Source organism: Lagopus muta, chromosome 8 (assembly GCF_023343835.1).
Source record: "Lagopus muta isolate bLagMut1 chromosome 8, bLagMut1 primary, whole genome shotgun sequence".
Classification (NCBI taxonomy): domain Eukaryota; kingdom Metazoa; phylum Chordata; class Aves; order Galliformes; family Phasianidae; genus Lagopus; species Lagopus muta.
Window position 1 is genome coordinate 11,490,333 of NC_064440.1, and position 12,955 is coordinate 11,503,287.

General features: G+C 36.4%; 1 protein-coding gene across 5 annotated transcripts in view; it reads right to left on the reverse strand.

Annotated features, from left to right (window-relative positions):
• PTPN4 (protein tyrosine phosphatase non-receptor type 4) overlaps window positions 1-12,955 on the reverse strand; it is a 98,669-nt gene that overhangs the window by 54,057 nt on the left and 31,657 nt on the right. For all 5 annotated transcript variants that reach the window (XR_007378682.1, XM_048953769.1, XM_048953770.1 and 2 more), the window contains 4 exons: window positions 10,343-10,497; window positions 5,740-5,847; window positions 3,318-3,360; window positions 3,143-3,221 (listed from right to left, as the gene is read on the reverse strand). Coding sequence is in view for 4 of the 5 variants with exons in the window: in XM_048953769.1 (XP_048809726.1) it covers window positions 3,143-3,221; window positions 3,318-3,360; window positions 5,740-5,847; window positions 10,343-10,480 (368 nt within the window). In the remaining variant the exon portion in view is untranslated. The remainder of the gene's footprint in view (window positions 1-3,142; window positions 3,222-3,317; window positions 3,361-5,739; window positions 5,848-10,342; window positions 10,498-12,955) is intronic.

Here is a 12,955-nt window from a genome sequence, read left to right on the forward strand (position 1 = left end):
ATTTAATTATTTTTCATCAATTTAATGCATCTCAAGTTAGTGCAAAGCTTAAAACTTATATTTGACATGCTGATTCTTAAACTCATATGGCAAAGAAACCAAACAGTGATTAGTGAAATAATAACTTCATAAATTGAACAATATTCACTCTAACGAAATTATAAACCGTATTTCACCTGTATGCTGTAAAATTCATTTCCTACATATTTTGTTTTCCAGTATTTATGTTCAGTTCAGTGAATGAGAACACAACTACTCAATATGCAAGCCAAAAGGGGAAGATGGTTTCTATGCGTGCAGGTAGCATGATGAGTTGTACTCCAGGTAGACAGAAAGAAATAGTTTATTCTCACTGAGCATTTGACATTACTTTGTTTTCATTTGAACTAAAATAAGTACTCTCAGTTTTACAACTTTTTTGGCATTCCATTCTGAATTAGCAGTTGCGGATCTACTACGATAAAAGCCTTTTGACAGTCTGACTTCCCTTGAACTTCTGTTCTGAACTTTTCTTTAAGTTATGATGTGAGAAAGCTTGTTTTAGTTCTACTCTTCACATGCCCACTCTTTCAAAGCAAGGAAGAAGATGAAAACAGCCAAAGAAATAGACTAACACTTCAAATCAAGAACTGTTTTTCAACCAGTAGCAGCAGAAACACTGTAAATTAAATATATATATATTGTATATATATATATATATACATATATCCAAACAAACCTGAAAGATCAAACAGATTTCTGTCTAACAGTTCCCCGGCAAGACCCAAATGCTTTGTTAACTTCAGAATTAATCTTTTGTTCATTCAGTTCAATTCAGTTCCCTCATACTTCACTCAAAGCTTTCGGAGAATTCCACAGTATAAATATTTATAACAAGAGGCAAACTACACCTGCTACAAACCACAGCTGAAACAGACTGAACTGGGTAACACTTACTGAGATGGCAAGATGTTAGCACAAGCTTAAATTTCCACTAAAACCTTCCTCAGTAACATTGCAGTAAAGCAGTCTTAAACATTTTAGGCTCTGATGCCTTTAATTAAGATAAATAAATAAATAAAATAAAATAAGTGGAAATCATTAACATAATTCCTTCTTATAAATCAATTCGATTTTGGAACACCCAGCTTTATTATCAAATAAATCAGTTACTTTTCCTCTTGCAGTTCTGCTTTGAAACTGTGGCCAGTCATGCTCATTCATTATAAAAAGACAAAATGACAAAAATGTAAATCAGTTTCCTACTGCCAACATCTACTGCTGTAAGAACATAGGGAACAAAATTCTGCATGTGCAGATGCACCTTTGCTTCTTGTCTTTATTTCTTACTTTCGTGAAATGTTGTAATAGAAACACTCCATAATACTCAGGAGACTTAATCATTAAGGTACACTAAGCAGAGTTCATTTTCGGTCCACTGTTTCTGGTAAACAGAGAAGTTAATTACTTGTTAGCTAACCACTGCAGCTCCAACACAAAAGCCTCACATATTATTAAGTGAAATGGAAAATCAATAGAAGCTTTATTAACGTATATCTGAAAACCAACACTGTGAAGATCGTATTGCATTTACAATGTTTTCTTCTACTTTACATATAGGAAAAAGGTAGGATAGAATTATTGTTAACTGGAGTCAGTGTTAATAAACACACCCTTCTGCAATGAGCTTTGTCCCTCCAGCACAAGCTGAGCTCCCACTGACCTTTTCTCGACCCAGGGCATTCATAAGCTGCCTCCCCCTCTTATGAATTCTCAGAGGTCTAATTTAAAGACACAAGCTTGTATCAAACCTTTCCACCTGATTCACACTGACACACATATTGACTCACCCCTGTGTCTTCATGAAATTTATAAAAGCTGAGGGTCTTAAAAAAGTCTCATCTTGAATGGGAACAGTGAAAAATATCAGCTTTGTTTGTTTGCTTTGTTTTTGTAGGTTGGCTTTGCTCTAAGAGGGGAAATGCTGATTATGTGAAAGGACCACACGGTAGTGACAAGGCGTCCTAACTTCACTACAGAAACCCCGCAGATAACAACATTCTCTTTACAACAATTCCAAACACAAATGAGTTTTCTCAAGGGCAATTACCCTTATTAGAAAAAAAGGCAGAGTTGACCTAGATACAGCAATCATACATTGCTTGGCTCTAAACGGCTGCTGTATTTATAGTGCTGTATTTACAGCACAATATTTAAGTAAACAGTTGGCTTTTTTGTTCATATACATCCACATTCACTGTCATTTCCATCTCCTTAGGAGTATCTTACACTGTCCTTTAATTCAAACATCACGCCGTTTTGTTATTCTAACACCAAATCCTCAGTAAATATTTCCATAAAATAAAGACTGATGGAGGATTTCTGGGATTTGTTTTAGTAAATTGTGACTGTTTGTACATTTTTGTCCAAAATTTGACAAATCAGAAGTTATAAACAAATATGGACTCAGATATTTAGTTTTGCTGCTCAGAATTTCAAAAGCTATCTTTAATAACTTCGATCTGTATTTATGGGGTTGACCTGTTTTCAGGATGGCTGACATCCAAAAATTACAATCTGTCCAATCATGCTATTTAGGAGGACTAGAAAAAAATCAGAGGCATTTCTTCAAGAGCTAATCACAACTCACTGACCTCCTGACTTGGTCCACATTGAGCATTTTCTTCAACAAGCTTCAACACATTGCTAGCAAAATAAGCTTACAATGTTTCAAGGACTGCAATCATACAGAGATACAGTGGCAGGAAGAAACAGATATTTAAAAATGCAGAAAGCTCAGGATTCTTTTTTTTCAGATCACACAGGAGTGCATAGAAATAAGTTTATATTCACTGATGATCAATGACTAAATATCTTCCTTTTTCTTTTCTGCTGCTTTTCTGTTTCTACTTGGTAGTATTTTCTTTATGTAGTTATTTCACTTTGCACATATATTTGTATATTTTTTCATGAAGGGTTTTTGTTATATGGAATGCATATTTTTTGCCTGCACTTCTCAGGTAAAAATTGGATGCCTACATACACTACACAAAAATTATTCAAAAAAATTTACATGTTATACCTTAAAAAAAAAAAAGCCTGTTTCTCCTTAACACATAAGCCTTCTACAAAAATCTTCTACTGATAAATTAACTAGACTTACCTTGTATATTCTTCTTGGAGCTTGTTTGGGTCACTTACAAAAAACTTAACTCTCAAGTTCAAACTGTGAGGAGATCCTCCTATGGTCAAGAGAAGTGTTTCTAATTAATCAGGGTACCTTGGTAAAGCAGAATAACAGTAATGCATGAATTGACCAAATGCATATACATACTCACTTTTTAATTGTTTCCTGATAGGTTTGTTTGGATCCAACCACCTCTGGAAAGATAAATTATAATACAAGAATTAGATAAATTAAAAATTATATGTTACAGTCTTATGCATCAAGAAACTGTTGCCTTTTAATTTTTTATTTATTTATTTATTAGGTTTTCTGTTTGCTTGTTTGCTTTTTAAGCAAAAATATCCTGCTGGCATACCACAGTCTGTAACAAGACTCCGAAAGATACCAACATGAGCAGTTGCTTCTTTTTGCCTGATTTTAACTCTACTGTCCTGGTGTCTGTCTGTCACTACCGCAACAGGGTACCAGAGTATGACCATCGCTTGTGCCCAACAGAGGCTACATCTCAATCTCCATGTGTTTAACTATTCTAGCAATACTTTAAACTGATCATCTAAGGTTAGCTAACTGAGACAGGAAAAAGCTGTGAGGCTCATTTATCCTTATGTGAAGTTAATTTGCTTAAACCAGTTCAGGTTCTTCTAACTGCAATCCATCAAGTGATCCCAGATCTGACTCTCAGATTCTCTTCCAACTGCCAGAGAATCACCTCTGCTATGTCCTTCATTACCATCCTGTAAATCAGAGACTCAGTTTACTGAATTAAGGACTACAGAACACTTGTAGCAAATGCTCATTTTTCAAGAGTCCCCTTCATTTATCTGTCATGGTGGTGAACTGACAGCCCTTATCATGCAGTAAATGGTATCATGGAAAATGGAATCATGATCTAAACACCTACAAAATACCCAGGCTAGAAAAGAAAACAGGACAACCAAAACGCTCCCTCTTTTTAATAGGCCTGAACTTTAGAAAAAAACTTATTTCTTATTCCAACCAATGGTGATCATTCAATCTAGTAACTAGATGCAACAAAACAAGCAATATTCCTTTAAGGAATTATTTAATGAGCACAACCTCATGATTTTACTCTCCACTTGTGACTTGCAGCATTTAGTTTTTGGTGATACCAACCGAACTCAAATGACAACTGGAGAGGATGCACAACACTGTAAATAATTCTGCCTCTACAATGACCCACATAGAGGAGCACAGTGATGCTCCTCTACAGTCCATCATTTCTGGAGTCCCGTATCTGCAATTCAAACTTCATTCCAAAATGTCATTCTTGCAGATACACTTAAATAGTAAACTTTGGACTTCTACTTGTTTAAGAACAGCTAACAACTCTTTACCTAAGTGCTGCTCAAGGGAGTATGAACAGCAATTCACATGAATGCAAAGGTGAATTTATTTTTTTCCCCTCAGGTCACAGACTAAAATAAACCAGCTTAAGAAAAACAAAAACACGCATTTCCTTTTGCAGTACCAATGACCATAACTCCTGGTTGAGGTAAAGCAGTGTTACTTCATCCAGCCCTGCAGAAAAATGACATACTCAAGAGGCACCACCAAATGCACTAATTGTGGTAATAAAACCTTGAACGTTCATTAAGCTCTCAATTTCTCACTATCTAGGCATCATCTATTCTTTCAGTTTTAACATTTGTCTATTTTAATATGTTGTTTGAATGTTGATTACTAATTAAGTCAGATAGTTTTCACAACGGCTATTTAATTAATTCACGTCATCTGATTTATTCTTTATGCCAGCTGATTTGACCCTGCCTCCATTGTCTTTATGACACATACTGCTATTTTTCTGCTTAATTCACTCTTTTTCTCTATCAATATATCTCCCTAATTCAGTTTCTTAATCCTGCTCCACCTTCTTGTAAAAATACTATTCTATTACCATGTCTCTCATCTACCAAATTATCAGTGAAAATACCATTCCCGAGTGCATCAAATAAACACATATGAAAATTGATGCATTACTGTCCTGGTTTCAGGTGGAGAGAGTTGATTTTTCCTTCCTAGTGTCTGGTACGATGCTATGCTTCAGCTTTAGGAAAAAAAATGTTGATAACACAATGGTGCTTTTATTTGTTGCTGAGCAGTGCTGCACAGAGCCAAGCATGTTTCAACTTCTTGTACTGTCCTGTCCTGGGTGGGCTAGGGTTGCACAAGCAGCTGGGGGGTGGGGGGGGAAGAACTGGCTGACCTAAACCAGCCAAAGGGTTATTCCATACAATATGACATCATGCAGAAACCATAAAACTGAGGGAAGTTGGATGGGGGTGCTGCTCTGGGCCTGCCTGGGTATCAGTCAGTGCGTAGCGAGCAGTTGTGTGGGGTATCACACAAAAAAAATCCCACAAGATGCAGTACTTTTCAATGCATCACATCATGCACCAAATCCATCGTATCAAAAATCAATAGTGCTCCTGTAGAAAATCTGACCTACCAAAAGGAACAAATTAAAATTTTACAATTAAGTATCTTGTAAAGAATAAAGCACGACTCCCACATATTAAATTAATGTCATGATTTATAAAATAAATTTGACTTACAGGGTTATCAGTGGGTTCATCCGCCAGCTGTAAACCAAAGTAATCCCTCTCTGTCAAATCGAGATGTTTGAAGACTATATCCAACAGAACTTGTCCCTGATCGTGTTTCTGCAAATAAGACGACACGTATGGGTGTTTAATGGAAAAGTCATTGGACACACAAACTTTACTCTAGTAGAGTACTAACACATTCTTTCAGATGTGCTCTACAAAGCCACATTTTAAGCATCACGATGTGTATCCTAGCAGTATTCTTTTAAGAAGAACACCATCTCTCTTTCTGAAACACATGTAAGAAATTATCTTCCTTCCTGTTCATTTTCTAATGATGAAAACTTCTAATTTCTCAGCTAGCTACATGGTTATTTCCAAAAGCCGTTCATTAACAGAATTTGATACTTAAAAAGGATAACTGGAGAGAAAAAGAAAAGAGGCTGGGATTTGATGAAGGACTTCATAGCCCCGTTAGGGACACCTAATTTTGAAAAAAGGTTTCTCAGGCCTGCACAAGTTATTTTTACTTATTTTTATTTTTACTTATTTACTTAAACCTATTCCTGAATCTAAATGAGCCAACATACTGAAAGTGCTTGCTTCCACAGTTTAATGGCACAGACAAAGCAGACAATGTTACTCTACATTAACTAATTCAAATAAGCTGATTCTGACTGATAGACTTTCCACCCAGGTTTTCTACCTCTCCAGCACCAAGCAAACTTCTAACAGCACTGTAGGTTCCAAACAAGTATTACTGATACTAGAATGGATATCAGAGGCATCTTGCCTTGTTTACTGTAGGCAATAAGGTATTTTGAAAAATAACAGAAAAGACTACTGCCCTACTACCAAATAACCCTGCTCCTGACAAGAGCTAAAATAGTTTACTTTCACAGCATTTATATCTAAACTGTCTAATAAAAAGGTCAGAAGGCTTTAATATCCACAAATGAGAAAAATCTACAGGTCAAATTCAGACATTTGTTCACATCAAAGAGCATCCTATCAAAGCCATTTTTTTTTTCATTCTGTTGAAAATACACCGAAGCTGAGTAATCAGACTAAGCCATTTATTTGGGAGATAAAAATTCCAACAAGGCAGACTATTTATTTTAGAATAATTTAAAAAGGAGAGAGAAAGAGAGAGAGAAAATGGTTATCAACAAATTATGCCTGAAATGATGCCAGCAGGGCAAACACAGCTGTAGCGCTGGATATTTAAGTTACACAAGCCATGTATCTCAGATCCATTTATCTAGCTAAGTAGAAGTGATTTAAGTGCTACACTTACCAGAAAAAAAAAAGAAAAAAAAAAAAGAAAAAGATTTCTTAATGTTTAACAAAACAATCAATACTATCAATGGTGATAAAAAGTTCGCTAACAAAAAAATTCCATCTGCAATAAATGAAAACAAGAAAAAACCCACAGATGTCAGCATAACAAATACACGACAATGCAAGTGCACAAGACAATTTCTATGTACAATCCCAAAAACAGTTACATCTTTGCTGAATTAAGAGTTTCCGAAATACTTTGAAAACAGTAATCAGTACAATTTTTTCAACAAATTAAACTAATTTTAAAATTACATAGCAGTAGTAATTACTTCTTGGCATTTTTCCCTATTTAGATTTCAATCAGACTCAAACTAAGAAGTTATGATGCTAACAGAAAAGAGGAGACGTTTGGAGTCTGCAGACTTGCATTTACTTCTCCAAGGAACACACAGCTATCTATTCTGTTCTAAAAAAAAATCCCAAATGTGAGAATTTACCTCGTTTCTAAACTATCTAACCCCAATTGTTTCTTAATTAAAAAAATACTGAAAGTTTAGAACCTGCTGGTCACTTTGAATTAGCGGGTACACAAATGTCATTTCATGGCAGCAAAGAAGCCAAACTATGAATGGAGGTGCCCCTAAAAGGCAGAATGAAGAGTGAAAGTCATTTCTCCTGAAATAAAGCAGACAATTTGCTAAGAAGAGACAAGTTTCAACATGAAGAATTTGTTTTGATGACAATGTTTTACTCTGAGTACAAAACAAAGATAAGCATCTAGTAAAACCAGACCTCAGCTCAACCTGTCTTCGATATTTATACATTGATGTTTGTAGCTTGCCAGAGCAGGGGAAGGTCACAATCCTGTTTGTTGTGAAAGGTCCAAAATATTTGCAACAGTATCTCAACCAGTGAGCAGCTGCTATAGAAAGTAGGAAAATAACTGTCTATTTTTGCCTTTTTTTAATGAAAAACACAAATTTATACAGGGGGTTTAACAAAGAAATGTGCGTTATTCTTAGGGGTAAACATTAATAGTTCTTAAAACAAAGAATAATGGAAAAATATAAAAACAATGAGTGATATCCAGCATTTAACACAACACGGTTCACTGTAATTAGTTATTTCCACAACTGAATGATGAACAGTTAGCCAATAATAATTACTGAGCAGCTGGATATAAAACACCAACATTTTTGCTGAGCCGAAATATTAGGATTTCATGCATACCTGTTAGAAATTATGAAAGGCAAAATGTCTCACAAATACTGGCCTTTCAGAACAACTCAATACTAGACATCACTAAATACAGTTTAAGAAGTATAACACACTTTTCACACCATCTATCTTGCCTTAGTTTTCCCCCAAGTTTGGTGTGATCAATTTGTACTGATTTTCAGGGAATACTGCAAAGTCAGCCTGCGTGGAAAAGCTACAACTTGAGGTATTTGAACAACAAATCAAAATAAATTAAAAATAATAAGATCCTGAAGAAGGAGATCTATGCAAATCATTGTCATCAGGTTACTAACTACAGCCATTCTCACTTCATGCAGCTATGCCTTTTAGGCAGTATGCTTTCTGTGGTGGAAGTAGGAGTCCCTCATTTAGTAGGCAGAGCATCTGCCTATTTTGCAGATCAATGGAAAAGGTTGCTTAAAATCTGAACTTAGAACATGTCATATACATTATCAAGAGACAGTGCCTGTGATCAGTACTCTGCTGTTGAAAGAGAAATATCATTTCAGTACATTTTTATTAATACAGCTCTTCATACTTCAGGTAATTAAACTTTAAAACCATTAGCATACCTGTAGCAAACCCCAGGAGAAAAACACTATGCTAATTTATTTGATATTATCTTTGTTCTCCCCACTCTGAAAATAACACCATTAATATTTATTGTCAAGCACTGCGCCAACCGCAATTCAGTAACACAGCTATAAACCCTGAACATCCACGTACCATCTATGTTAGTGGGATACAAAACTTAAGGGTATTCTTATGGCCTTACTTCTGAAACAAACAAACAGCTAAACAACATCACCAGCAACCAAATAGATGGAGGCTAAGACATGGAACCAAAAGTTAGAGCCCCATATGAAGTTTCTATTCCCTAAACTCCCAGGCTGGTCTAACTAAGCAATAAGCAGTGATCCATGTAACCAAAAAATATAGTACGCTAGAACCTCAAGGACTATACACATTCTCAGGAGAGATACTTGACTACACAGGACTGGCTGTTCTCTAGACAACTAGTCCCAGATTGGTCCAGCTTGCTAGCTAGAATTACACAGGTGTTAGCATTCTCTTCAGAGCTGATGTAGATTTTGGATACCTACATCAAAAACAAGCATCACTGCCCATAACTGTTATGCAACTACTCCTTATATTACTGAATTTTTATGGGAAAAATAAAAAAGCAATACAAAAACTTCCATTCCAATATCCATCTTGCAAACACAAGCACTTGAAACACAACATTTCCAATTTCCCATGTACCTTTGATGCTTGTCTTCAATCCCATCCTGCTTTTTAGCAGGTAGCACAGACCAGGAAACTATATTAGCAAGGATGAGGAATTAAGAGGTATAGAATAACAATGAAATACTGCAGAGGAAGGAGGGGAAAAGGGATGAAGCAGTTCAAGGAAATGGTTGCAGTTCTATGCGTAAAATATGAACATATTCATTTTTATTTCTTTTACCAATCACAAAATCTGATGAATAATGTATTCCAAGCTCATTTGGAAAAGTATCCACTTTTCCCAGTAACAGCCCTCAGCATTCAACAAGTTTCCTATTTTCCTCCCTGCCATCCTCAGTGCATTAGGAGGTACAGAACAATAACAAAATCTGAGGAAAGCAAAAGCAAAGAGGTACTATAAGATGGTAACAGTAACTAAATATAACCATCCACATGGTTGAACATATTTAGCTTAGCAACACAGTGAAAATAGGATCTGCCATTATATGTTACTGGTTCTCAAAATACAAAAAAGCAAACCAAACCAAACCTTGCTTCTCATTCAACTGAGTGGTAAAGCTAAATTCATTTTCACTGTACAACATTCAGTCCATAAAGAAAACTACCAGAAATAAACTATACATTGCATATTCCATTTTGAAATTAAGATGTTAGTATTACAAAGGATGCCAGAATGACTAAGTCTGCAGTGATCCGGTGTGCACAAGTACGAGCATGTCTGTCTGAACAGAACTTTCCCTTGTATTCCATACTTAATACTATTTTGGAAGTCAAACTCTACCTATACAAATCAAGCAAAGGAAAGCAAGCTCAGTGACACTGCTGTCATCGGATTACTTACATTAACTCTGAAAGCTTGTACAGTGTTATCCAGGAGAAGAATGTTGCAGACCACCTCCGTATGCTGCCTGTCTCGTGCCAGCTCAGATGCTCGTACATTGTAGGTTCTGCCAGCAGGCAATCGGAAACGTGCGGTCATTACTGTCCACACAGGGTCTTTAGGCAAAACAAAAACAAAATTAAAAGGTTAGAAAATGCAAGTCAAGGATGCAGTATGTTGAAGGAAGTCAACACAGTGAGTCTATTGCTAAAATCTCCGTTACGTACGAAAGAAAGAATGAATATTAAGTTCATGGTACCTAACAGTGAAAAAACGTTTTACAAATTACAACACAACTTTATTCTAAGAAACTCAGTTCTTTAAGTCCTTCAGCTGCTGTTCATTGCCCACTCCCTCCCTAAGATCTTTGTTTTGCTTGTGATTGGTGATTTTGTTTCTTTTCTTTTTTATTATTATGAAATGATTCAGAACAGCATTTTCACTTCAAAAAGCTTTTTAATTGCCATGCATCAAGGCTACACTAAGCTCCCACTGTTAGAGGTAATTAAAAATTAATTTCAGTGCAAAAAAGCAAAGAAAACATCTTACATCAGAAGTATAGAGAATGACTTCAAAAAGAACAGAGCATGCACATGAAGACTTCGGTGCATTATTCTGCAAGGATTACGTATTCACTGTGTAAGTATCAGACAAGAGTGATAAGCAAATTAGCCTTACAATATGAGTAGATAAAGGTTTGTTAAACTACTGCATCTTCCACGTGTCATTTCTTTTCTATTTTTCCAACTGATTGGATTTCTGTGTTTACTTTAAAAGCACAAACTACTCTTATTTTCCACATAATGGGAATCAACTGATGCCTATACCTTGAGCTACGTGCTGATAAACGAAATCCAAGAGTTGAAATGTGACTTTCAGTTTTCAAAAGTGAGTTTCTAATGATTATCCTGCAACCCTGGTTCAGCAAAGTGCTTATATGCATGCTTTCAGTATGCTATTAGTCCTGTCCAATGACACTAGTTACATTCTTAAGTACTTGCCAGATTCAGGCCCTGTAATTCACTTAATTACACACTTGGCAAACTATTTCTACATACTTTGATAAGGGCGTAAGCAAACAGAAAGTCCCAGAACTTAAGTTGACAATACATTGAAATAATAAATACCTTTAAAAAATAGTAGAACATTCTCCAAACTGATTGTAAAAGTTTCCCTTATTTTGCAAATAAAAAAAAACCTTGAAAAATTTTATGCATGTTTGCTTATTATGTATGTTACTCTGAAAGTAATGTTCCTTATTTATTTCCATTGGAACTACAACAAATACAAAGAACACAGTAACACTACTTGATAGGGAAAACTCTTAGCTACAGACTAGTATTTTTCAACACAGTCACCACCATTAGCTGTGCACTTGTGCCTGTCATGAACAAGAGCCTGCATGCTGCACCAGCAGAGCTGACCCACTGCTGCAATGCACCACTGCGCACCGCGCTGCTTGGTCTCTACTAATTTTCAGAAGCATTAATGAATGTCCATGGGTGCCATTTTTTCCACACAGAGGAATTCGATTCCATCCCTTTGCTCCATATACGCTCCCATGTCAGACTGCCCCTCTGCTGCCATCTATTGCACAGCAGCAGAACCGACGGGGCAGTGAGCTGGGGCTCTCTCTCAACAGCCCACACCATGCCTCAGGGGAACAAAAAGGCAAATCCCATCTTTGCTGCCCATTCTCACCCTACTTTTGTTCTGTTTGCTGATTAACCCTGACAGCGTTTCTTCCTTCCCCATCACTTAACTCACAGAGAAATGCTCTGGGTTTCAAGCAGAACAGCAAATTCACCCCCATTGAGCATGAAGAAAACCTGTCCTCTGTGATCCTCAGAATCCTTCACTACCAAGCAAACATTCAGTAACCTTCACAAACACAATCTGCAGACCCAGCACAGACGATTTTCAGTCCAACCAAACACTGAACAGTTGCAGACAGTGATGCAGTTCTTACTCCAGTGCACAGAAAGGAAATGGTCAAACAAATTCTCCAAGGGAACAAGTAGCTATGCTGGTCAGAAGAGAAGCACAACTAACATGGAAAGCAACATGGCACTGCCTTCTCACTCTTCTTAAGCAATGAAGATGAGCATAGGACACATACAGTGATATTCCTTATACACAGCTCCACAGTCTGCAATTCCATAGTGGACAGCAGTCATTCATGCATGCTTTCTTCATGTCAAGACTGCATCTTGAAGTTTCAGTGTTTGCAATGAAGTGTGGCCAACACACCGTACGTAGTAGCCTCAACAGCCATTCCGTATTAGACAGTCTTCCTCCAGGAAACAACAAAACAGCCTTACGGCTAAGTATAACAACTGATCCTGAACTGCTTTCACTAAATAGAAATGTAACAGCCACAAAAGTAAAAGAGAGGAAGGTGACAAAATACAGACTATTTTCTGCAGATGACATTCAAACATACCCTTTCTCCACATGTCAGTAAAGAAACTATGCAAGTGTGTAGGGTTTACTTTAAAATGCCTTCATCGCCATACAAAATATTCTTTGCATTCTAAGATCTGTAAGATCTGTCAGGGCTACCACATGTAACTG